The 27871-nt window shown below is 42.8% G+C and overlaps 1 protein-coding gene across 12 annotated transcripts in view; it reads right to left on the bottom strand.

Annotated features, from left to right (window-relative positions):
* The window catches only part of KIF1B (kinesin family member 1B), a 280308-nt gene that overhangs the window by 26397 nt on the left and 226040 nt on the right, over positions 1–27871 (bottom strand). For 8 of the 12 annotated variants that reach the window (XM_077458166.1, XM_077458176.1, XM_077458168.1 and 5 more), the window contains 11 exons: positions 23489–23607; positions 23288–23373; positions 20972–21101; positions 20599–20761; positions 18326–18416; positions 18127–18242; positions 16359–16414; positions 14021–14129; positions 13877–13943; positions 7903–7987; positions 7711–7813 (listed from right to left, as the gene is read on the bottom strand). In XM_077458166.1, the coding sequence (XP_077314292.1) occupies positions 7711–7813; positions 7903–7987; positions 13877–13943; positions 14021–14129; positions 16359–16414; positions 18127–18242; positions 18326–18416; positions 20599–20761; positions 20972–21101; positions 23288–23373; positions 23489–23607 (1125 nt within the window). Of the gene's footprint in view, positions 1–5772; positions 5800–7710; positions 7814–7902; positions 7988–13876; positions 13944–14020; positions 14130–16358; positions 16415–18126; positions 18243–18325; positions 18417–20598; positions 20762–20971; positions 21102–23287; positions 23374–23488; positions 23608–27871 lie in introns of all 12 variants that reach the window. The other 4 variants (XM_077458165.1, XM_077458172.1, XM_077458175.1 and 1 more) reach the window with 1 other exon arrangement.

The following is a 27871-nucleotide window of genomic DNA, read 5'->3' as shown; positions in this document are numbered from 1 at the left end:
TGGTAACATCAGTTAACCTCTACATCCACGCTGTCCTTGTACAACACAGAATATACCCGCTCCCAACACACACCACAAGTGACAAAAGACACACAAATATGACTTTACAGGAACACTGATCTAAGATATTAACTCCCCAAAAACAGCATGGATCCTGTGAAAGAAGGAGCACTGCCATATTTCATATATCTGTTTTGGCTTGGCTAAACCTGTAAAGAGCACCTGTGTGGCATGGACTTTAGTGAATGCTCCGGAGAGATATATAGAAAAAAAGGCCCAGGCTGATGATCATAAGCAGCTGGGGTTGTCATCAGACCTCATTGCATGTCACCACCATACATCAGCCTACCTGGCTCTCAGACAGCAAGGAAGACCTGCAAGACCAAACTGATTCTCATTTTACCAAACACAACTATCATTTTAAACAGAGCTGGTCTTTCATCATATCTGGAGAAGGTCTAAAAGACTAAACCTACCTCTAAGTGATATTTCTCTTATCTATTTAAAGTGTGTGTGTGTGCGCACCCCAATAATTAACTCCTCTTATTTGCTCCCCCTTGATCTGTTTACAGTGGGGGAAATAATTATTTGATCCCGTGCAAATTTTGTAAGTGTGCCTACTTACAAAGAAATGAAGGGTCTATAATTGCTATAGGTGTGTTTAAAATGATAGAGACAGAATATCAACCTAAAATCCAGAAAAAAAAACATGATACAGATGTTATAGATTGAGTTGCAGTTCGGTGAGTAAAATAAGTATTTGATCCCCTATCAATCAGCAATAATTCTGGCTCCCAGACTGCCTACTGTATGTACTCATGTGGTACACAGATTAGTCCTGTCAATTTAAGTAGGTGCTCCTAACGACAACTCATTATGTGTATAAAAGACAACCGTCCACAGAATCTTTTTCTTCCCTTTAAACCTCACCATCATTGGGAAGACTAAAGAGCTGTCAAAGGACATCAGGGACAAGATTGTAGACCTGCACAAGGCTGGAATGGGCTACAAGACCATCAGCAAGAAGCTTGGTGAGAAGGAGACAACTGTTGGCGTTCACAAATGGAAGAAATACAAAATAATCAATTGGCCTCGGTCTGGAGCTCCATTCAAGATTTTGCTTCATGGGGTAAGGATGATCATGAGAAAAGTGAGGGATCAGCCCAGAACTACACAGGAGGGGCTTGTGAATGATCTCAAGGCAGTTGGGCCCACAGTCACCAAACAAACCATTGGCTACACGATACGCCACCATGGATTGAAATCCTGCAGTTCCCACAAGGTCCCCCACCTTAAGAAGGCACATCTATAGGCCTGCCTGAAGTTTGCCAATGAAAATCTAAATGATTGAGAGGAGGATTGGGAGAAAGTGCTGTGGTCAGACGAGACCAAAATTGAGCTCTTAACTTTAACTCGACTCACCGTGTTTGGAGGAAGAAAATGTGACCCTAAGAACACCATCCCTACAGTCAAGCACAGAGGTGGAAACATAATGCTTTGGGGCTGTTTCTCTGCTAAAGGTACAGGCCAACTTTGCCGCATTGAGGGGCCAATGGACGGGGGCCATGTATTGTAAAATCTTGTAGAACCTTCTTCCCTCATCCAGAACACTACCAGGGCATTGAAAATGGGTTGTGGATGGTTTCTTCCAGCATGACAATGGTCCAAAACACACCACCAAGGCAACAAAGGAGTGGCTCAAGGAGAAGCACAATAAGGTCATGGAGTGGCCTAGTCAGTGTCCAGACCTTAATCCTATAGAAAATTTATGGAGAGAGCCGAAACTTCGAGTTGCCAAGTGACAGCCAAGAAACCTTATGGATTTAGAGAAGATCTGTAAAGAAGAGTTGACCAAAAACCCTCCTGAGATGTATGCAAAACTGGTCACCAACTACAAGGACCATCTTACCTCTGTGCTTGCCAGCAAAGGTTTCTCCACCAAGTACTAAGTCACGTTTTGCTTGGGGATCAAATACTTATTTTACTCACTGAACTTGCTCCATTTATAACATTTGTACCATGTGTTATTTCTGGTTGATATTCTGTCTCTGTCTCTATCATTCAAAATACACCTATAATAAAAATTATAGAACCTTCATTTCTTACTTACAAAATCTGCAGGGGATCAAATAATTATTTCCCCACTGCACTGTATACCACGAAAACTATTTTGCTTTATCTGTCTGAAAAATGCAAAAAACTATCTGTTAATTCTGCAAGAAATCTTGTTAGATAATAACTTTCTGGGCTATCTGCCTGCACTCCTGTCAGGGGCAGGGCAAAGCCTTCCTTTGAGCTGGCTGCTCAGCTGTCGGCTAATTGACAGCTCCTATCGCTCCATAGTTACTCAGCTGCTGATGATTTCCTGCTCGTCAGTCCTGCCTACTTAAGCTGTTCAGTCTAGAGGAGCTCTGCTTTCGCCTTGGTCACATCAGAGAAACTATATCCTGCGATCCTGTTCAAGGCTTGCTTTGCTGACATCCCTTCTGGCTCCAGATCCTGCTTGCTGTTCCACTACATTGATCCCTGGCTTGGCTGACTATACGTTCCAGTTACTGAACTTTGGCTATGTTTTGACTACGTTTGTTCTTTTTTACTGTTATTATTAAACAAGTGTGATTTAACTGTACTTCTGTCTTCGCCTGATTTCATGGTTTCTGACAACTCCACTGAAATCTTAAGCAGCTTCATCAGCTCTGCTCATCCCTGCAGACTACAGAACACCTTCTGCAAGTTACAGAAATAAGATGAGGGGAGGTGTTCTGCAATCCTAACGCACTTCCTGTGACAACTCTGCACCTCCTAATACAGTGTGCTGACTGAGCGTTGTCACCACAGGACAGAAAGTGTGTTCCTGGCAGGATCAGCATAAGAAAATAAAGGAAAGAATGACTGCAAAAGGAAAATTAATGCAGCCTCTACATATACGGACTTGTCAAGCTGCAAATATTAAGTCATGTGCTCCTGAGTTGAATTACATACTAATTCCTGCTGTTAACTATATACAGCTGCAACCTCAGAGCACATGAGTCACAGGGAGCTGTTGGCCTGTCTAGATGGACAATACCAATTTCAAAGTTGGGAAGGTGTATAACCAAGCACTATAAAAGTGATGCCGGGATCCTGTACTGTACAAACTCTAAATTCATCCCAAAAGATGTAATCTACTTATTTATTGCAACGGCAGAGGAAGAAATGGCAGAAGTTGTCAACCCAGAGAAAAATGACATTAAAAAAAAAATCAAATACATATTATTATACCATTATACTAGATCTAATATGTTTAAATGTATCTACTGCTACAACTGCAGAATAAATGACACTATCACCAAAGCGGCAGATCATTTTTCCCACTTGCAACAAGGCAGCAACCAATTTGCAAATCATTATCTGAAACTTTTATAAGCTGTACCCAACTACTTAATTAACTGACTTAATAAAAAAATCGCAATCAGAACATCCCTACTGCATTGCTGAATTTGTATTTTTTTTTTCTTTTTAATCAAACCTGTGATTAAACCAGCCCAGCAATGACATCATGCAAAAAAGGAGTAGTCTTGAAGTGGGGCTAAAAGTTTTTCAAATATATGTACCTGGCAGTTGGGGAATAGGCATAGTGATATCATAAAAGGTATGTATGTTCCTGTTTACAATAGAAGCTGCCATCTTTTCTTTTTTTTTTTTCCCTGAATTAATGAGGGAGTAGGGATGAGTGGAGTGATTTCACTAAATCTGATTTTACAGAAGTCATCTTTTTTTTTCAAAAATAACAAAGGAGACTAATGCCGCGTACACACGGCTGGACTTTCCGGAAGACTAGGTCCGACGGAATCAGTCCGATCGTGTGTGGGCTAATCCGATCATTTTTCATAAAAAATAAAAATTAAAAATAAGACGGGCCTAATAAATGTTTCAAATCTGTCTGATGGATTCAATTCCTATCGGGAAAACCGTTCATCTATGTGCTGGTTCGACGGACCAAATACCACACAAGAGAAGCTTTCCTATTTTAGTCCCGTCGTACGTCATCACGTTCAAAACGAACTGACTTTTGAATGCACTTAGTCCATTCATGTGTGGGCAAGTCCGTTTGTTCAGAAGGTCCGACAGAACTCCGCCGAAAGGACTCCGGCAGTGGATCTGCCTACTGCTCAGTGGGGAGTAATCTGTCTGCTGAACCCCGCTGAATCTGTCTGTTTCCGTTCCGCTTATGCACAGGCACAGCCCGCTCTCCTCTATGGGAGGTCAGATATAAATGGATCAACTGTCCATTTACATCTGTCCGCCAGATGGATAGGGAACTAATCCACCCCCCCCCCTCCATCTGTATTTAGCGGATCGGATCAGATGTCGGCTGGTGACGCATGTTCATTGACACCCAGTGATCCACAGAGGGCAATGGACGGTCCGATCAGGTGCACCTAAAAAAGGGACGTGTGTGAAAGGGGCCTGAAATAAGCAGGGGGGGATTAATTACATGACTTTTTTTTAACAAAGCAAAATGACCATTATGCCACGCCATGCTAATATGATGATCAAATGGCTTTTTAGGTGAAATAAGCTTGGGAATAAAATCACATGGCTGTGTTTCCTAACAAAACCAAATGACCACTAGTCCATGTTGATATGATAATCACATGACTTTGTTGATAAGCAAAGGGTTAGGCCCCTCCCACACGGGCAATGCTACTGACTACTGGATCTGCAATGGCCGCCACCTGCATGCCTGCTTGGAGAGGGAATATCACTCCAAAATTCCTCTTCATCACGCTGCAACCATTTCGTTGTGACACAGCACCAGTCTCTCCTATGGGCTATGTTGGCAGGCAAGAGAAAAACTCACCCAAGCTCTACCTCTATATAGTATAGTTGGTGTGTAGAGTAGTCAGTGCTCTGGCTAATTAAGCTCGCAAAAGATCCATAGAAAGTACAGGCCGGCAACTCGACAGAGCATTACAGCAATAACATCATCCAAAAATGTTGACGCGTTTCGGCCTTAGACCTTCATCAAAAGGCCTAAGGCAGAGCACCAGTCTCTCCCATGGGCTATGCTGGCAGGCGGTATCACGTACCGAATGCGACATACCCTACTTATTTTCGTTGAGCCAGGATACAAAGCCTTGCAGCCTTGATGATGTGTACAAGGGTGTTAGGTCGGCCATTGCAGGGTTTTTACTGTCAGCTGAGTGCATTAAAAAAAGCACCACAACCACCTGCTTTTGCTGCTTCAACTAAGCCCGTGTGAAAGGGGCTTTAGATTAAGGGCTCCTCTGTTCTTCAATATCTAGACTCATGTTTCCATAAAATGGAGAGGGCATTTTTAAGGACAAGAACAGGTCCAAGATAGCCGAAAGGATCTTCCCTAAACCTTAGAAGCAATTTAAAGCCCACTGAACCCTAAAACTCATCTAAATTTCGCCTTCCCAACTACTTCGCCAAATGCTAAAATGTTGACACATTTTTTATATGTTCTCCTAAATTTGAGAAAACAAAACATTCTTTTTTAAAATCACAAATTGCATGATATTCCATTAGAATCTGCATTGTAGAAAAAAATGTTTGATGATAGTGTCTTTGATGCTGCCATTTAAATGCTACCGCCTAGCTATTTAGTGCAGAAGCGCTATTGGGGGGGGGGGTGTGTGGATGAGGGAGTGGTGGCGCAAGCCAGTGCAGGGGGAGGAGACATAAAGTATTCTGTGAGAGACTGAAGAATCTTTATGTGCAGGGTGGTGATAGTGGGGGGTGTGGGAGAAGCAAAACATAAAATACCTAGGCATGTCCTTATCAAGAAACAGCCTGTAAGACACAGAAGAAGAAGCTGTGATTAGTGACAGAGACATTAAGGGAGACAAGATGGAGGACGCCCAGACCGCAGACAAGACTTCAGCGGGTAAAGGAGAGGGGAGCAATACATAAATAAATAAAAAATGAAAAGAAGCCACGCAAATTAAATCCAACATAAATGTGGCAAATAAAAAAAGACAAGCAAGATGATAATCACTTGAAAACGAAGTCTCGGATCACGTTAAGGAATAGCTCAACCCTGAAGATGCAGTATGGAAGATGTTAGAAGGCACATTTAAAATACAGAGTTGATGGGTTAACACAATTTTACAGCATCACTGTATTCTCCAATGACCAATGCAGGTAGAGGTGTACCTAAGGCCACTGCAGAAAAATCTAAACATGGGAACCTTCACGTCTTAAACAAAAAAAAAAAAACACAACACATTTTTAGGGTCTCATTTAATCCTTGAGTGGATAATCTCTGATGTAGACACATTTTCAGAATATATTCAGCCGGTACCATTCTAAATTGCTACTGATTCTACCCTTGTGCAATGACCTCAAGCCTCTAGACCAGGGGTCGCCAAACTTTCTTAGCAAAGGTCCAATTTCCTGTCCTTCAGGCTTTAGGAAGGCCATTAGTGCCCCTTCATTGGTTTTCATGGCAGAAATAGAGCCCCATTGTCGGCATCAACGGTAGGAATGGTGCCCCATTGTTGGTATCATCGGGAAGAATAGTGCCCCATTGATAGTGTCAATAGTTGGAATGGTGCCCCATCATTGATGTCAGTGATGGAATAGTGCCCTAAGGGCCAGATAAAGGCAAGCTATGGGCAACATTCGGTCCCCAGGCCACAGTTTGGAGACCACTGCTCTAGACAACGAGGAACCAGCGATCCATCCTCTCAATTCTCCACTATCCAGGTAATCCTGGCTGCAGGGCCAGGACAACGAGTGGGCAGAAGGAGAAGCAGCACAGGGGTAGGGAGGGCATCTCTTCACCACACACAATCTCCAGATCAGTGGCTAGCAACCAGCAGGGTGCAGATTCATGTCTACTCAGACAGCTACTGATGCCACACATGCTCCCATCGCCCATCCTCTCAGTGGCTAGCAACCAGCAGGGTGCAGATTCATGTCTACTCGGACAGCTACTGATGCCACATATGCTCCAATCACCCATCCTTAACCCCATCTGCCCACAGCGGACACAAAAAACACAACGGGCATATACAAATACCTTCGATTTGCTAGAAAGCAAGCAATTGGCCAACTTGTAATAAACACTCCATGGCAAGGGGTCTCAAATTGGCAGCCCTCCAGCTATTGCGAAACTACAAGTCCCATGAGGCATTGCAAGGCTGACAGTTACAAGTCTGACTTCCAATAGCAGAGGCATGATGGGACTTGTAGTTTCACAACAGCTGGAGGGCCGTCAGTTTGAGACCCCTGCTCTTTGGCAACTATGGACAGCCACTTCAAAGGGGGCTGAGAATGAGGCACAGGATGGCACACCCATTCCACTGCATGTATTAGGAGCGCTGGAGGGGGCGCAGTCCCACATCCTTGCCCTGGGCGCTCAACAGTCCTGTCCCAGTCCTGCCTGGCCATTCCAGTACCACTTTGCCTGTGCCCTGTAGATTGATCCAAACCTCCATCTGGTACCCCCCGGGGAGAAACTCCATCCAGGCTCCTCCTACACACACTTTAAACACACGTAGGTGAAAAGTTATAGAGAACCCCAAAATAACTGTAAAAATTTTGTTTTTTGGACTCGCCAGACTTCGCTAGTAAAACTTGGTATTTTCTATTAGATCTAACTGAACTGAAGGCAATGTTACTTCCTGTGGGTATAACCTTTAACTGGCTTCATAAGAAATCTACCCAGCGTGCCTTGCCTCAGTGGTCATAATAGATTACCTGCTGGAGCTGTGAGATTTGAGGTATTTGGCGGATATGATGTTGAGGGAAAGAACAGCATCTGCTGGAGACTCGTCCACCTCGGTTTTGTTCCGTACTCTCCCTGGAAGGACACATAGAAGGCAGATTGTCAGTAGGGATTTGCATGGATGGTGGGAATGTACAGCTACAGGGGCGCGTTGTGACACTCACCTACCACCAGTTCTCGTACATCCTTCCAGTGCAATTCATTGCCTTTCTCATGAATTATAGTCACTGTGATTCTACGCTGGATGCCCTGTAACAACAAATTACATATAAATAGCTGAAACAATGGCTTCTGCTGCCGAAAAAGACAATTACCATCACCTTTTTTTTTTATTCTCCCGACAATTCCTCTATAAGCCGGCAATGGTTCTTCCACTTTGGGGCTTCACTTATTTATGACAGGCATTGTATAGTGCTATCAATTTACACAGCGCTTTACATATTGTACATTCACATCAGTCCCTTCCCCTAAGAAGCTTCAAATTTAAGGTACCCAATTCCTACCTACATACAGTGGATATGAAAAGTCTACACACCCCTATTAAAATGTCAGGTTTCTGTGATGTAAAAAAATGAGACAAAGATAAATAATTTCAGAATGTTTTCCACCTTTAATGTGACCTATAAACTGTACAACTCAGTTGAACAACAATCTGAAATGTTTGAGGTGGAGGGAAGTAAAAATAAAAAACTTAAATAATATTGTTGCATAAGTTTGCACACCCTTAAACTAATACTTTGTTCAAGCACCTTTAGATTTTATTACAGCACTCAGTCTTTTTGGGTACGAGTCTATCAGCATGGCACATCTTGACTTGGCAATATTTGCCCACTCTTCTTTTTCAAAAACACTCCAAATCTGTCCGATTGCGAGGGCATCTCCTGTGCACAGCCCTCTTCAGATCACCCCACAGATTTTCAGTCAGCTTCAGGTCTGGGCTCTGGTTGGGCCATTCCAAAACTCTATAATCTTCTTCTGGTGAAGCCATTCCTTTGTTGATTTGGATGTATGATTTGGGTCATTCTCATGCTGAAAGATTAAGATTGCCCTTCATGTTCAGCTTTCTAGCAGAAGTCTGAAGGTTTTGTGCCAACATTGGTATTTGGAACTGTTCATAATTCCCTCTACCTTGACTAAGGCCCCTGTTCCAGCTGAAGAAAAACAGACCCAAAGCATGATGATGCTGCCACCACCACGCTTCACGGTGGGTATGGTGTTCTTTCGGTGATGTGCAGTGTCATTTTTGCACCAAACATTTCTTTTGAAATTATGGCAAAAAAGTTCAACCTTGGTTTCATCAGACCACAACACATTTTCCCACATGCTTTTGGGAGACTTTAGATGGGTTTTTGCAAGATTTAGCTGGGCTTGGATGTTTAAGAAAAGGCATCCATCTTGTCCCTCTACCCCATAGACCAGGCATATGAAGAATACGGTAGATTGTTGTCACATGTACCACACAGCCAGTACTTGCCAGATATTCCTGCAGCACCTTTAATGTTGCTATAGGCCTCTTGGTAGACTCCCTGACTAGTTTTCTTCTTGTCTTTTCATCAATTTTGGATGGACATCCAGTTCTTGATAATGTCACTGTTGTGCCATATTTTCTCCACTTGGGGTGGCACAGTGGTGTAGTGGGTAGCACTCTCACCTAGCAGTAAAAAGGATCGCTGGTTCAATCCCAACCATGACACTACCTGCCTGGAGTTTGCATGTTCTCCCTGTGCCTGTGTGAGTTTCCTCCGGGTACTCCAGTTTCCTCAAACTCCAAAGACATGCTGGTAGATTAATTGGCTTCTGTCCAAAATTGGCCCTAGTATATGAATATGAGTTGGGGACCTTGGATTGTGGGCTCCTTGAGGGTAGGGACCGATGTGAGTGTGTGATGTATGGGTACCTTAAATATTAATATAAGAGATGAGCATCTTAATGAGATGTATTGTACAGGGATAGGTATAATTGTAGACACCTCACTCAGGTTGAACTGGATGGACTGGTGTCTTTATTCAACCTATGTACTATGACTGTCTTCATTGTGTTCCATGGTATATCTAATGCCTTGGAAATTCTTTTGTTCCCTTCTCATGACTGATACCTTTTAACAATGAGATTCCTCTGATGCTTTGGAAGCTTTCTGCGGACCATGGCTTTTGCTGTAGGACGCGAGTAAGAAAACGGTAGGAAAGACCTACTAGAACAGCTGAACTTTATCTAGGGTTAATCAGAGGCACTTTAAATGATGGCAGGTGTGTACTGACTCCTATTTAACATTAGTTTGAATGCAATTGCTTAACCAGTTCCCGACCAGCGCACGACGATGTACGTCGGCAGAATGACACGGGCAGGCATATTGGCGTACAGGTACATCCATTTTTATATGCCGCCCTGCCATCACGCTCGCGTGCTGGTTGGGACCCCCGGGAGTCCGGTCGCGGGTCCCGCGGACTCAATCGCCATGGGGATACCCGCGATCGTCTCACAGGGAGGCTGAACAGGGAGATGCTGTTGTAAGCAGCATCTCCCCGTTCTGCCTAGCAACAAGTGACGCTGATCTCTGCTCCATGTGATTGGAGCAGAGATCAGTATTCACTAACACAAAGCCCAGCCCCCCACAGTAACACTCCCCTAGGAACACTTAACTCCTACACTGCCACCCCCTGGTTAATTCCTTCACTGCCAGTGTTATTTACACAGGAATCAGTGCATTTATATAGCACTGATTGCTGTATAAATTACAATGGTCCCAAAAATGTGTCAAAAATGTGCGATGTGTCCACCATAATGTCGCAGTCACAATAAAAATTGCTGATCGCCGCCATTACTAGTAAAAAAAAAATATTAATAAAAATGCCATAAAACTATCCTCTATTTTGTAAACACTATAACTTTTGCGCAAACCAATCAATAATCGCTTATTGCGATTTTTTTACCAAAAATATGTAGAAGAATAGGTATTGGCCTAAACTGAGGGAATTTTTTTTTTTTTATATATATATTTTTGGAGGATATTTATTATAAACAAAAAGTAAAAAATAATGCGTTTTTTTCAAAATTATCACTCTATTTTTGTTTATAGCGCAAAAAATAAAAACCGCAGGGGTGATCAAATACCACCAAAAGAAAGCTCTATTTGTGGGAAAAAAAGGACGTCAATTTTATTTGGGAGCCACGTCGCACGACTGCGCAATTGTCAGTTAAAGCAACGCAGTGCCGAACCGCAAAAAGTGGTCTGGTCTTAAGCCAGCAAAATGGTCCGGTCTGAAAGTGGTTAATTCTGAACACAGCTACATCCCCAGTTATAAGAGGGTGTGCACACTTATTTTTAACTTTTTTATTTAATGTCTACAAGTTCTCAATGAGCTACGAGGGTGCTGGTGAGCGCTCTCATAGTCCATTTAGCTTCCTGTCATTCAGTAACCATCTGTCCTTATCTGTGGTACAGGCAGACAGCTACACTGAGTGTCTGTAGGCACTGGACATTGCACCTGGGATCTGCTGATAGTGGTGCAATGCTTTACAGGATCCTAAGAAAATAAAATAGTAAATAGTACACGTACATTTTTTTTTACCTGCAAAAAGAACGTGCATTTATTATAATTTTTTTTTTTAAAAGGTGAACTTATCCTTTAAATCTACCTTTGACAGAACCATCTTTGTTTAGGCATCATCCAGAGACACCATCTACTTTCCAATGGTACAAGATGCCAGCTCAGCATTTAAACAATCATGTAAATTCATGGCTGTGCAGTTTTTAACTGCATTAAAACAAAATCAGGCCCTTGATGCTCCCTTTCACCATATGACTTGCTAGAAAGTTATTATGTACAGTCTGTTTCATTTCTGAGGGAGAGGAGACTGAGGAAAAGTTTCCCTCTGCTTGCAGCAGTCTGGTGACATCATCTTTGCCTAGGCAAAGTGTCTTGACATCAAGAACTGTTTTTTTTTTTCAGGATAAAAGATACAACTCTTCCTGTTTATTATGAAATATCAGAAATGTACAGAGAAAGATTTTAAACAGTCTACAGAATACCAAAACTATACATTATCCTTAAAGTGATTGTAAAGTCTCCTTTTTCTTTCTCTAAACTTAGCAAACATGTTATACAGTGGTTTTGCACATAGCAGCCTAGATCCTCCTCTTCTCGGGTGCCTCTTTGTCTCTCCTGGCCCCTCCCTTCCTGTCAAGTGCCCCCACAGCAAGGCGCTTGCTATGGGGACACCCAAGCCAAGCCACAGCTCCCTGTGTCCATTCAAACACAGAGCCCTGGTTTGCCCCCACCCCCTCTCTCCCCTGATTGGCTGACTTGGATTGACAGCAACAGGAGACAATAGCACTGTTGCTGTGTCTCAGCTAATCAGGGGGAGAGCCCCCCACAGCCAAGGCACTCGTGGACATCGCTGGAGAGAGATGGGGCTCAGATAAGTATTAGGGGGCAGAGGGGGGCTGCTGCACACAGAAGGTTTTTTATCTTAATGCATGGAATGCATTAAGATAAAAAAAACTTTGACTTTACAACCACTTTAAAGCAGAGCTCCACCCAAAAGAAGAAGCTCTGCTTCTTCGCAGAAGGTTTTGACAGGTACCCGCTCCAACTTCCAGGTAAGATCGCCATACTAACTGCTAAAACCAACAGCCAGTACTCCATACTCCTACTACTTGACCTCTCTGCTGCCTTTGATGGTGTTGACCACCCGCTCCTCCTTAATAAACTACATTCCCTTGGTCTCCGAGATTCTGCTCTTTCCTGGTTCTCTGTCTATCTATCACAGTGCTCCTTCAGTGTCACGTACAACTCTGAATCCTCTTCTCCATTGCCTCTTTCTGTGGGGGTCCCCCAAGGCTCTGTTCTTGGACCCCTTCTCTTCTCTATTTATACCTCCTCCCTTGGTCACTTGATAACCGCCCACGGCTTCCAATACCACTTATACGGCGATGACACCCAAATCTGTCATCTCCTCACCTCACTCCTTCAGTCTCCTCTGACATTACTAACCTGCTAACTGACATATCAGCATGGATGTCACACCACTTCCTTAAAATAAACCTCTCTAAAACTGAGATATTAATATTTCCCCCTGCACATGCCCCCCTCCATGACCTTTCCATCAAAATTAACAATGCAACCATCAGGCCCTCCCCTCACGCCAGGGTACTAGGTGTAATCCTAGACTCTGACTTGTCATTTCAGCCCCAAGTCCAATCATTGTCAAAAGTTTGCAGATTTCACCTCCGTAACACCTCTAAAATTCACCCCTTTTTAACAAATGAAACCAAAAGCTCCTCATTCACTCGCTTGTTATATCTAGCCTTGACTATTGGAACCTTCCTTCTCATTGGACTGCCTCTCCATAGGCTATCTCCTCTTCAGTCTATCATGAATGCTGCTGCCAGACTTATCCACCTTACCAACAGCTCAGTGTCTGCCAACCCTCTCCTCCAATCCTTACACTGGCTCCCAATCACCCAGCGAATAAAATTCAAAATACTAACCACAACATACAAAGTCATTCACAACTCTGCCCCGAGCTACGTCACCAATCTTGTCTCCAAATATCACCCAAATCGTCCCCTCCATTCCTCCCAAGACCTCCTACTCTCAAGTTCTCTCGTTTCCTCCTCCCATGCTCGTCTCCAGGATTTCTCCAGAGCCTCTTCAATCCTCTGGAACTCTCTACCTCAACTGGTCCGGCTATCCCCTACTCTTGCTACCTTCAGGCGATCCCTGAAAACTCATCTATTCAGGGAAGCCTACCACGTCTCAAACTAATCTCCTATCACTTCCATCAGCTCATTCCCCACAGTTATAACCTTTTGTACCACCTGCTCCACCCTATTAGATTGTAAACTCTTCTGAGCAGGGCCCTCTTAATCCTCTTGTATTTTATTGTATTATAACTGTATTGTCTCCTTTTTATATTGTAAAGTGCTGCGTAAATTGCTGGCGCTATATAAATCCTGAATAATAATAATAATGGTATTCTACGAGCTTGCCCGGCCCCTCCTCCTTCCCGCCACTGTCTTCTAGGACACACACAGGTCCCAGTAGACGGCAGTACCATCCAGAAAGCGCAGCGTGATTTGCGCAATGGAGGTACTTCAACAGTTTTTTTGTTTTTTTACTGCTTTATGTACCATACCTGATGTAGCAGGAAGGTTCCTTGACAGGACAGTCCTCCAGAGTGATCTACCACGGCCGGGATGTACCTGAAACAAAGCACCAAAGTTAGGTCAACAGCTGACTATACAAGTAAGCCCCTTTTAATAGCTGTGTTTGTACTTACTCTCCCGTTGGCTCAAGTTCACTGATCTCAAACCACACCAATAGGTCGTATTTGCTGACACTCTGCCCCAGACTTGTCTTGTTCAGAGGATTGAGTTTGGTGGCCGGAACTGTCGGAGAAAAGCAAGCCAGTATTAAAAATTCTTCTGTTAAAACACAAAACCAAACTACTGGGTGGACCTACGGGGGGCCTAAATCGTTAGTAAACACCACCAGTAAGCTGGAATACTAACCTGGTCTCTTTGGAGCCCTCTCTGGAAGGCAGGTAGGGATGGGCAGAGACAGAAAAGATGGAAATTGATCCGCCCTGTCTTGGAGGCTGGCAGAGAGAGCGTGTGCATGTTCTGAAAAAGTGTCCAGTACGGGATCACTAATGTAGCCAGACATCAGGTACCGGACCAGATTGATCTTTCTCTCTCCTGCCACCAAGATAGGTTATACACAGAACGGGCAGGAGGGGGGGGGGGGGGGGTCACAAAGTGAGGCAGTGAAGGCAGAGGGCAAGGGAATGAATACAATCAGGTAAAAAAATATAAAAATGTCATCATGGTCGCCATGCAGCAAAGGAAACAAATAAAAATAAAATTACTGAGTGATGCAGCATGCAAAGCAACAAAACACATGTCAAAAATTTAAAACTCCTGGTAAGGATGGATATTATTTAAAGGGTCAGTCCACACAAAATAGATATCTGGATGGACACTAGTTAGAGAAAGTCACCAACAAGCCTCTTATATTTTCACCTACTAAAATCCTCACTTCACTAAAGAAAAAAAAAAAAAAAAACGAAACATAAATAAAAGAAAAGAGACAGAGGAGAGGAAAACTCTTTGCAATGCCTGCCAATTGTGCCAGTCAATAGTGCAATGGCTGGTAGACGAGCTGGGAACAAAAATGCCAAGACCCTGCACAGAAAATATTACTTCAACTTTGGGATGATGTTGCTGTGAATCATCCACTATAAGGGAGTATTTACACTTGTTAAACGCCAGAACACTCTGGTCATTGCTCTCCGCCATTGGCTGGATACGCTGATCGAGATCCAGGTCAGCTGCTGGTTTTCCTGCATGCTCGACCGTCAGAAGCTAACAAAACAGGCGGCTTCTGTCAGACCGGCTGCCATACACATGGGCCGAATGTTGGCTGGCATTGTGTGCATATGAGCTGATCGAGCTGTTGCCAGTCTAGGCACTCTCTAATGTACGCGCAATTGACTGGGGATGGTTTTAATCCATTATTTTAACAAACTGTATTGCACGATTAAAAAGGAAAAAAATACTGCGCTCCTAACTACCTGGTGAAAACTAAACTAACATAAAGAGCAGTAGCTACTAAGTGTGATACACAGCAAATTCAAGAAAAAAGGAAAAAATAGCTGCGCTAATAATACTTTATCCCATCTAGTGGGAAACCTTAATTAATAAGTGAATCTCTTAAATAATCAAACATTCACGTGAAATAATGAATACAAATGCGAAAATGAATCACCAATTAGTGAAAATTGATATTAAGCTACTTAAATATAATAAATATGAAAATATATATATAATATATATATAATAATAATATATAATATCAAGAAAAGCTGGAAGTGGTGGAGGAGCTGGAAGCTGTGCTTCATCTGGCCCCAGAGGTGCAGCAAGCCATAGAGCAGGTTTTCCCAGGTCTGGACCCCTTGGATCGTGCAGACTTTAATGCTGTTGAATAGGGATGAGCTCAGGCGTGTTCGCATGGAACACATGCAGAGCCCGCCAGGAAGTCGGCGCAGCGCTGCGCTAATCACAGGCAGTGAGACATTGCCCGATCTCTGCAGCCGCACATCGGGGCAATTTATAGAGCAAAAAAATAAAAAAACACAGAGATGATCAAATACGCCAAGAAAAAGCTTTATTTGCAGGAAAAAAAAAAAAGGACACACATTTTATTTAGGTACTGTGTCACACGACCACGCAAATGGCAGTTAAAATAACGCAGTGCCGAATGGCAAAAAGTGGCCTGGTAATGAAGAGGTGTAAACCTTCCAGAGGTCAGGTGGTTAATAAATGTCATGTTATAGTGAAGAAACAAATAACGGTCAACCAAATTTCATAATTTCTTACTGTAGAATAGTTTAAACAATGAATAGTGAATTCCCATTGGCTGATAAAGGTTACTGAACTTTGCACTCTACCTGAGTAAAGAAGCTTATCAAAGCACTGGAATCTTGTGTGCACTGACAATGGGATGAAAACAGACACAGCTGTATGCATTTGCTCTCATTGATAAAACTTCTACCCTGGTTTATCCAAGACAAGACTGCAACATTTCAAATAAAGCTTTTCCACAGAACATTCACATACCTGGCTTGGAGAGGGGCATCGGTGTGGGAAAGTGACGTCGGGATGGCTGTGCTGGACTGCAAAACAAAAACAGATAAAAAGGTCATACAACATGAATCTGAGACTGCCCACAGACACAAAGATGTCTCATTGAGAAGAATGGCTAAAGAGATGTGGCGGCCCATTATTAAATTGCTGCACTGCTGTTGCCAAAGTCCCCCCATTCCCTTTTTAACACAGGAAAGGGAACAAATCGGCCTCCCAGTTCACAGACAGATTTTCCAGCAACTTGGAAATCTCTTTGCCCTTGTACACACGGTCGGACATTCCGCCAACAAAATCCGTCGGATTTTGTTCGAAGGTTGTGTTGCATACACACGGTTGCATACACAATTTGTCGGAAAATCCGATCGTTCGGAACGTGATGACGTTTGCTCGCTGCAGACAGGACTACGTTGAGGCTAGTAGCCAATAGCTTTGGTCTCGTAATTTGATCTGAGCATGCGTGGCACCTTGTCCAATCGGAATTCTCTACAAACGATCGGATCATGTTGTCGGAAAATTTTATATCCAGCTCTCAAACTTTGTTGGTCGGACATTCCGACAGAAAAAGTCAGATGGAGCCCACACACGGTCAGATTATCCCGCAAAACACGGTCCAATCTGACCTTTTCCGTCAGAATGACCGGCCGTGTGTACAAGGGCTTTGAGTGATAAGTTTTTCCAGTGAACACCGTTTGTCTCGTGGTTGCAAGCAAAGGGACTATTTTTGGCCCAATTGCTCTCACACCATACTATTAGCCCTTGTTTACACTTGCAGTGCCCTCCGAAGAGTGATCCAAGGTGGACTACTTTTCAGAGGGTGCTAGACTGACAGACAGGAGGCAACAGCTCGCCTCCTGACTGTATCACATTCGGTGGTGTGAACTTTGCTTGGGCATTTTCAGAATTCGCCTTTACACCTTCCCTCATGCCTCTGGGTGTCATGCTTGTGGCTGTCAGAGTATCGCTATGCCTCATGGGAATTGTAGTTCTACAACAGCTGGAGGTCAGCTAATTGCATATCCCTGCCTTATGGTAACTTCTCTACGTACGGTTTAATGGACTGTGGTTCCTCATTGTCTAATATCACATTTACGATGACCTTTACCACATAATTCGAAGGACTTTTTGATTCATCGCATATTGATTTATTTATTGATGCTTTTAATTTATGCATCATAGATTATGTTTGAATGCACTGGTTTTTTATACTAGAGATATTTTTTTCACTGTGTATATAGCACTTTGTTATGTATTGGTTATACACTTTGGAGTTTTATATGCACAAAGCACTTTTGATGGCATAATTTGTAGCACTGCACTTTTTTTTTTATCCCAATAAGCCCCCTTGCCACTGTCCCCTAAAAACCTGCACCTATGCGCCACAACCACGTGCATCACATGAGGTTACAGGGCGTCTGCAGCTTCGGCTGAAAAGGTGGCGTTTGGCAGGTGGTAGTGCCCACCAAACGCGACGAGGGGATAATGTTTACATCCCTGTTTGCTGCCTTTAAACTTAAAGGGGAGCCGTTGAGGGGGCAGTAAAAACACCCCCCCAACTGCAAGTGTAAATGAGGCCTTTGCCAGACTAAGGCAATTAGAGTTCCACTATTAGCCTCCAACAAATCACGGGAAAACATGAAGATCCTAATTGGTACTTTTTGGGCAAAAAAACAAAACAAAAACATTCATCTGTCAGATAATTCCGACACTTTTTTGTATTTCTGGTCTCCTTTTTTGCCATTACCTGAGATCCTGACCCTGCAGGTGAAATGGATGCTGCTGGTAATGTCCAAATACTTCAAACACAATCGGTTTGGTCTTGATGTATTCTGCAAAGGATTCAGTCACTTCTACAGCAATCTAATCAAAAAAGAAGATGTATCAGTTTCATCAGTCAGATCATACGGTAGTAGCTCAGGAGGATGGAACACTGAGGTACTTACATTTTGTACATGGTAGAAACCCAGCGGATTTCCACGCCCGTTATTTTTCAGGGGTTCCGTAGAAAAGGCCTCATCGTGCCGATGGAGGAAACTGGAATGCAAATGTTTTAGAAATTAAAACCCTACTATACTGAGACATAAACCTTCCCACACAATAACTGCTATCCATCAGTTCCAAACAGTATAAAATCTTTCCAAAATTAGCATAAGGTACACTTAGCTTCATGCCCCCCCCCCCCCCCCCTCCAAACCATCCAGAGACATTAGTCCAACTTTGCAGGTTGAAGATTTCTAGATCTGGTCGTGGGGTGAGTGTAAGGCAGCCCATAGACCAGGGGTCTCAAACTGGTGGCCCTTCAGCTGTTTGCGAAACTACAAGTCCCATGAGGCATTGCAAGGCTGACAGTTACAAGCATGATGGGACTTGTAGTTTCACAACAGCTGGAGGGCCATTAGTTTGAGACCCCTACCATGAGTTGCAGGAAAGAAATATGCACGATTACCCCATCACAACAGTGTTGACAGGGGAATTCCTCCTGCTGAGCAATTGTCTTTTCTCCCAGCGTGGGAAGCCATCCCCGCCGGGAGAAGACATTGATTATCGCTAGCAGTTATAGCAGCCGCTTGTGATAATCGGAAGCAAATCTGGCAGGCTGGCTGCACCCAAAATCGATCAACTTGGTACATTCAGGCTGCCCATTAATGGTTCCCACTGTAGCCCTCAGATTGGTGGAAAAAGATCGGCGGGATGTCACGTGTAATTTTTTATAAAACAAAGATACTGTGCTGCATTTAACAGAGGGGATTCTAGTATTTACAACCACTTTAACTTCCAGGCCTAACATCAGTAGTTTAGCTATGTCAGCCATATATGTGCAGCAGGTAGACTATATAACAAAATGTTTGTAGACACATGATTAGCTTATATGAGCTTGTTGGACATCCCATTCCAAAACCATGGGCATTACTATGGAGTGTTCCCCTTCTGTAGCTTTAACAACCTCTACTCTACTGGGAAGTAGAGATGGGCTTGGGTGTGTTGGAAATCCCACATGCCCGATCCCACCAGGAAGCCAACACTGCACATCGCTAATCACATGCAGTGAGACATTTACCCATTTGTGCAGCTGCGGATCGGGAAACGTCTCACTGCCTGTGATTAGCTCTGTGCAGTGTTGGCTTCCTGGCGGGATCAGACACGTGGTATTTCGAACACGCCCAAGCCCAGCTCTACTGGGAAAGCTTTCCACAAGATTTTGGAGTATATCTGTGGAAATGTGTACCCATTCAGCAAAAATAAAATAAAAAAAGCATTCGCGAGGTTAGGTACTCTCTAAGGAGCAGGGCCCTCTGATTCCTACTGTATTAAAGTGGATTGTACTTGTACTGTCTACCCTCAAATTGTAAAGTGCTACATAAACTGTTGGCGCTATATAAATTCTGAATAATAATATAATAATAAACAAGACCTGGCTTGCAACTGGCATTCCGTTTCATCTTAATGATGTTCAGTTTGGTTGAGTGCAGGCCACTCAAGTTCCTCCACACCGGGCTAGTCAAAGTATGTCTTTATAAAGCTGATGTGGTGTCCACATACTTCGGCTAGAAAGTGTATACTGTGTAATGCCCCGTACACACGATGGGATTTTCCGACAACAAATGTTGGATGTGAGCTTGTTGGCGGAAGGTCCGACCATGTATATGCTCCATAGAACAGAAAAGCTCTATTTGTGGGGGGAAAAAAGACGTCAATTTTGTTTGGGAGCCACGTGGCACGACCGTGCAACTATCAGTTAAAGCAATGCAGTGCTGAATCGCAAAAAGTGCTCTGGTCAGGAAGGGGGTAAACTCTTCCGGGGTTGAAGTGGTTAATGGGATAATAATGACACTGCTTTGCTGGTGATACCGATGGATTTATTGCAAACAAATTTTCAAAGGCTTTTTTTTTTTGGCAAGCGATATCAAGAATAATAATAGCGCTAAATGAAAAACGCAAAAAGAAAAGCGCGAATCAACACTCACCAAATTTCTACTAACACGAAATTTGCAGAAGGAGCGACGTTAAAGAGTTGAAAAACCATGTAATACGTCTAGTCCGTCACTACGTTCGTAATTGTTGGCCAACATTTGTGTGGCCGTGTGTATGCAAGACAAGTTGGAGCCAACAACTTTCCAACAAAATCCCACGGTTTTGTGGTCGGGAAGTCCGACCGTGTGTACGGGGCACAAGCCTCACTTATGCCTTGGACTATCTACAAAACACAATGACTCACTTGAACTGACAGAAGATATCGGCATATTCTGGTGGAATGCCATTGGCTTGCAGGACGGTGACACGGAAGGTGAAGACACTGCCGATCTTCAGGTGTTCCCCTACATCTTCAGAGAATCCTTCCATCATCATTTTTCCGTCTAAGAGGCTGCCTGATTTCATGTCTAAGGAAAAAAGGAAGGTGATCAGACAGAAGAGTAAAGAACAGACAGACGCTGCACATAAAACCATGTTCTTGTGTGACAGGCTACTACAAAACAATTCTTCTGCGTCGCATGACTATAAATTGTGTAAGGCACCACTAGACAATGTTTGCACGTTACACGACTTACTGCACACTGTGCTAGACCACGCTTATGTGTCACATGACTCACCCATCTCGGCCAGCCGGTTCACCTCCTCCATAGGAGTGTTCATTTCCGAATTCTGGCCCTGTCCTTCCACGATGCGCAGTTCTTCCAGTGACAGCCCTGAGCGGGTGAGGACTGTGGATGTCATGTCGTTCTGCGAACAGAAAAACAAAAGCCATTCTTTAGTGGCATGTCCACGTGGCTTTTTCAAAAGGAGCATACGAGTTTATTCAAGGAAATCTAGGTTACTCAATAATGAAATTCAGTTAAAATGGTGATTGACTTTTGTAAAGAAAAAACAATAGCCTTTAACTCACTTAAAACGTTACTAAACCCACAACAGTACAATCAGTCTGTATATGCAGTAAAGCATTCTTGGTATACTCACTGTGGTACCTAAGGGGTTAACCCTCTGCATTGTTTAAAAGGCTGTTTGAACCTGTCTGCTTCTTCCACTGTCCCCACTCAATCTCCTGATAAGACAGAGCTTTGGGGGGCACTCTGCACATGCTCAGTTTGGTGTGTATTGCTAGAGAGTTTTTTTTTTTTTCTTGGGATGCATGTGATCAGTAAAGGGAAAATCAGCACTGCCCAGACAGAGGGTCAGAGGTCTTGCAGCCTCATAGGACAATCAAAGCAGCATGAAAACTTCTCCTTAGGAGGCCAAGAGCTCGATTTGCACGTTATATAAAGAAAACACCCACAAAATCCTATACTTCTGGCACATGACCCCAGATGTGCTTCATGCTATCTATCCAGCTAGCTCAGACCGCTGCTGGCGCTGCTTAGGAGCCAAGGGGACACTGTTCCATATCTACTGGGAGTGCCCACGGATAGTCCCTTTTTGGACTATGGTCCAGCAGCTCTTAGCACGCCTCCTTGGAAGGACAGTCTCCAATACTCCTAAGTTTTTTCTCTGAAAACATCGGCCCCTCAGAGGAAACTAGTTAGACACGTCCTTACAGCGGCATGCTGTCTGGTGGCGCTGAATTGGAAGCGAAGCTCCCCACCCCCCGACTGAGGGAGCTCTATACGCTAGAATAAAGGATATAGAATTAATGGAGAAAATGACGGCGGGGATCCGTGACCGTCTGGATGCTCATAATGTGATCAGGGAGTTGTGGCACCACCCGGAGGAACAAAGAGACCCGGACAGTGGCACAGGCTGACGATGACCCACCCTACTCCCCCCCCTCTTTCTCTATTCTACTCTTTTTTCCCACTAATAGGAGTCCTTATTCTCCTACAAATGTTATAAGTTAAAAGGTTTGGTTATTAACTATTTGAGATGGAGAATGAATAACCGGATGCGAGCGTTTTGGATCTTGTTCTCCAGATAGAGAGAAATTCGGCATTCAGGATATAGAACAGCTGTGTATGCCAAGAAAGCAAAACACTTGATGTGTACATGTATGAACACTGCATTGGAAATGTATCTGGAATAATACTAAATAAAATCGTTATTGAAAAAAACAAAAAAAAAAACTTCTCCTTAAAGCGGGGTTCCACCGTCTTTTATTTATTTATTTTTTTGTGGGGGGAAATCACAAAGAGTACTATATTTAAATGTTGCACTTACTTGTTCCCTTTTTAAAATTTTCTGCTGCCATTTTCTGAAAAGATACTCATTTATAAAATCTTCTGCTGCCAGTTTCCATCTTGCCTGTGGGCATGCGAAGCCCACAGGCATTCCTTTCCGGGACGCTGTGCTGCTGATGTCCCAGCATGCACCGCCCGTTCAAGCGCCGATCTCGCGGTTAAAACTAATCCTAGCTCTGAAAACAAATTCCTTTTTCTAAATCGCGCGATAACTCACGCCTGGGTGCCGCACAGACTCCTGGGAACTTGAAAAAAGGATCCCAGCAGACAGTGCGGCCAAGAGGAAGTTAAGACCTGGCCGCTGAAACCCCGCCCATATCCGCAGCCGCAACGCCCATATCCGCAGCGTCCAGGACCAGGAAATAAAGAAGAAAAGAAAGACAGAAGAATGTAGCAGCAAGGTAAAGGTGCTATAATGAAATTAGAGCATATAACAATGTTAAGGGTATACGAGTTGTGATTCGGGTGGAGCTCCGCTTTAACCAGACACTGCTCTAACTACTGATGAGAAAAATAAGTATTTAGCAGTTTATATTTACTAAAATAATTGCATTTCCATGTTCTGTGTACTGTGGGAGACCAGATATAGCGAATGCAGGCTCCTGGGTTAACCGCGTTACTCGTAAACCAAGGTTCCACTGTAGTTTTATTACATGTATAACAATTTCCCTCAATTTGCATTTCTTCCACTGTGCAGGAATAACATTTTCTTTGTATAAGAAAGTCTACTGTGATTCCTACCTTATTGAAGTAATCATTGTCAAAGGAGATCTTAGCGGTCCCAGACTGTCGTATTCCAGAACCGTAATCTGGAGCTTCCTCGTCTCCTATAGAGGAGAAACAAAGTGGCACAATTACAGCAAATGATATTTTTGCATACAATCTATTCACTCCTCATAAAACGTTACTTAGAGACAGAAAAGAAAAGAAAATAGTACTAACCTGCTATTGCTTGTACTGCAACACGCAAGAAACCGCGTACATCCCCCTTCTCACTTACTATGGCCACCCGATGGACCAAAGGAACCGGGAAGAGCAGGTTACTGAGATAAACAAATGCTCTGAAAAAGAGACCAAAGGGATTTGCTGTCACATAGGAAAGGAAAAAGAGCTGATGTCCCCCCAATCTACTGATCCCATCAAATCTTTTAGATCTCAATTATCATTAGCTGGGAGAAGAACCAGTTATGTTGTCACAGAAGCTGAACGATTTTTGTTCTATTCTCAACCCATACATACATTCAGAAATAATAAAAAAAAAGGGGGGGGGGGACATATTACAGGGCCAGTTTTTCTTTCGGACGCAGTGATAAATAAGGCCCAGTGAATATCCATGCGTCTTTTCACATAGACTTGTGGTGTGGTATTTATAGGCAACAATGTATCATATGTAGCACAAAAGTGACGCCATTAATAAAACATTCTGATCACATGACCACCCCAAAACACATTTATTCAGCTTTCAGGGGTTAGAAGGAACAAAAAAAAAAATAAAATAGAAAGCACAAACCAACTAGCTAAAAATAAGTAACAAATGAAACGGAGAACTCAACAAAATGCATAAAATAAGGATTAATAAGCCATGTAGCAGCATTACAAACATAAAAAGGAATACAAAATTATTAAACTGCTAAAAAACAAACAAAAAAAAAAAAAAAAGAGATGAGAACCAAATATTACAACACTACTGGGTTCCGAGCCTCCCGCCAGATGCCTATTGGAATAAGGGGTGTCCAGAAATCATGGGCTTTGTCACTGAATAAAAAAAAAAAAAAAAACTGTTCTTGTTGGTTAAGGCACCCATTTCATATTTCTAGTGAATAATTGGATTTTTTATTTTTATTTTTTTAATCTTGCAGACATCCTGGTCCACCGGTTCCGGTAAGAGTGTGTAATCTCATATACTTAGACGGGACTCACCATCCTGGATGTTTCTTGTTACAGCCATCTCATTCTACTTGTTCGAAGATTATCATTTTATAGCTGTGGACTCTATTTTCCTTTTTAGGACTGGATTTATTTTATGGGACTTATTTTCACATTACTTAATTTACCATGATGGACTTAATCACCACATTAGATGTTTACTAGATTATTCATTGATTGTTTATTTGCTTCATTGTGTTGTTATTTTAAGCGCTACATTTTCACTCATCCTCTTTTTTTGAATTTTTGTTACATTCCTGTGTAGCAGCTTTGCTTTCATTATATGGTTATTTTTCTTCTTATTATTTTTCTTAGATATTTGATAATTTGCACAGTATTTTTTTTCACTGGTTACTAGTAAGACAACTGAACATCTGTGATGGCCTTTCGTAAGGTTCTCAGCACAGTGAAGGCCAACTAACTAAAGAAGGTTTAACTTTTGAGAACATGGACTTAACCGACAAAATGGCTGCACTTAGGACAACAGCTCGTGAGAAAGCATGGTTTTTAATCTCTGGAACACCCCTCATTCATAGACAGGGACGAGGGGACAGGGAATACATTAGCTGCAAGGTTGGTGAGGTGATGGCAGACCAAAACTAAAAGAAACAAAATTAAAATTAATTCAACATAAAAAAAAAAATAAAAAAAAAAAAGACAAAACATATGCTTTGTATACTGTTAAAAATGAAAATGAAAACCATGAGCAAAAAACTGGGTGAAGGGTGCGTCACACTCTGCCACTTTCCTGACTCCCCCAACATGTGACAAGGCTGGAAGAACAAGCTCTCGTTTTACCCGCCTGAGAAGCAAATAAATATATAGAATCTGCCTTGGTACAAATAAAGCTAAAAATGTTTGTGAATATTGAAAAAAAATCATCCAGAACATTAAACTTTTACATTTTATTATTTAGAAAAATGAACACGCTATTTATGAAATGTGTGTTTAAAAATATATCGTATTATTTTTGTTTTGTGGCGTGTCCTTACCAGAAATCACCATTAATATCAAACTAAATAACAAGACGTAAAAACATCTAAGCTTTAGAAGAGAAGCCATGGCAATACAGCAGAGCAGGCTCTCAACGAGGGTTCCTCCAGAGGTTTCTAGGGGTTCCCTGAGAAATGAGCAATGACAGATTGATCTCCACATACAATGACTACCAATGTGAGGGGGCAATTTCTCATTGACATTCAATGCAAGCAGTCACTACTACAGTAGTTAGCAGTGCAAGGGGGCATTTCTCCACCAACCTAAGGGGGCATTTCTCCACCAACCTAAGGGGGCATTTCTCCACCAACCTAAGGGGGCATTTCTCCACCAACGTAAGGGGGCATTTCTCCACCAACGTAAGGGGGCATTTCTCCACTGGCCACCAAAGTAAGGGGGCATTTCTCCACTGATCACCAATGTAATGAAGCATTTCTCCACTAAACACTAAATGCAATGAAACATTTCTCCACTGATCATCAATGTAAGCCCTTGTACACACGGTCGGACATTCCGACGGAAAATGTCCGATCGGACCGTGTTGTCGGATAATCCGACCGTGTGTGGGCTCCATCGGACTGTTTCTGACGGAATATGCCACCGTCAAAGTTTTAGAGCTGGGCTATAAAATTTTCCGACAACATGATCCGATCGGACTTTGTCCGATCATTTGTAGAGAATTCCGATCCGGCAAAGTGCCACGCATGCTCAGATCAAATTCCTAGACCAAACCTATTGGCTACTAGCCTGAACGTAGTCACGTCGTCACCAAATAACGTCATCACGTTACGAACGATCGGATTTTCCGACAACTTTGTCCGACCGTGTGTATGCAACACCAGTTTCGGACAAAATCTGTCGGACAAAATCCGATGGATTTTGTTGTCGGAATGTCCGACCGTGTGTACAAGGGCTAAGAGAGCATTTCTTCACTGATCACCAATGTAATAAAGAAATTCTCCAATGATCACTATTTTAAGGGGACATTTCATCACTGAACAAACAAGTAAAAGGGGACACTACAGTTTTCACAGTCTGTGTTTCTCTCCTGGCCATTATTATTTTTTACAAATTGTATAGAGAAAAGGGGTGTCGGCAAATATTCAGCTCTGAGTGCCAAATATTCTCGATATATCATATTCTTACTTTCAACTGCTTACTTTTTACTGTAAAATAAGACCTTAAAAAAATGTCAAAGGTTTGTCCAGGGTAAAAAAAGTTGAGAAAAGCTGCAGTAGAGGAACACGCTTGAGGTTATAGGTAACCAGTTCCATTTAGTCACCTAATGCATTTACAAGAAGTGGACATCTTGTATGCTAAACCAAATTTAATAATAAGGTAGCTTGTGTAGGTTCACTAGGAAGTGGGGATGTCACCAAACAGGGATTGTGCCTTTGTATGAGTGGAGTTTACAAAGGCACCAGATGGGAAACTAACCAAGCACCTGTGATTTGCCCATGGCAGTATTGTTTGGGAGGCTGTTGCAGGCATGTGTACCTTCAGGTACCTACAATTCATACCTTCAGCAGTCTTCTGTTCTCATTCCCCTCACTGACAATCTAAGGTTAAGATACAACAGGCCTCAATAATCATTATATCCAAGCTCCCCACCATACTGCATTGGGAGACTGAATGGAAGCATCCAAGCTTCCCACCATACTGGAATAGGAGACTGCATGGAAGCCATCCAAGTTACCCACCATACTGCAATGGGAGACTGCAAGGAAGCCAACCAAGCTTTCCACCATACTGCACTGGGAGACTGAATGGAAGCCATCCAAGCTTCCCACCATACCGCGAGACTGAATGGAAGCCATCCAAGCTCCTCACCATATTGCATTGGGAGACTGAATGGAAGCCATCCAAGCTACCCACCATACTGCAATGGGAATAAGAAAAGGGTAATACTGTGCTGTCCTCGAAAATATTTTAACAAATAATAATTAACTGCTGCAACCAAAAAAATGTGAGATACCCACACCAAAACAATTCCAAAACCTATTAGCTGCGCTGTAAAAAACTCTACATAAAAAATATCTCAGAATGCCAATGAATCTAGTGAAATAGATAAATCAGAGCATGCAATAAAATGACATAAGCCAATAATTAAGTGACTTAATGATTAGACCTAGTACATAAATAATAAAGTCCTGGAACAACCAGTTAAAAAATGAAAGTCCACCAAAAATGAAATCCTTAGTGATCTGTTAATCGTGACATCACACCAGAAGCACCCGAGAACAGTGATGAATTCCAAAGAAAAGATCCTCAACCTCTAATCACTCTGCCACTTACCAGATTCTGAGATTTCTTTTTAGGGAGATCTACAACAGCCTGCAATTCTTTTCCAACCAGGGGTTCACTTTGAGAGTCAAGAGGGTAGTCCCCACTGCAAAATCCCAGGTG

The sequence above is a fragment of the Lithobates pipiens genome, unplaced genomic scaffold (assembly GCF_037356315.1).
Source record: "Lithobates pipiens isolate NorthernLeopardFrog02 unplaced genomic scaffold, aLitPip1_a1.2 Scaffold_27, whole genome shotgun sequence".
NCBI lineage: Eukaryota > Metazoa > Chordata > Amphibia > Anura > Ranidae > Lithobates > Lithobates pipiens.
This window is presented reverse-complemented; position numbering and strand designations above follow the sequence as displayed.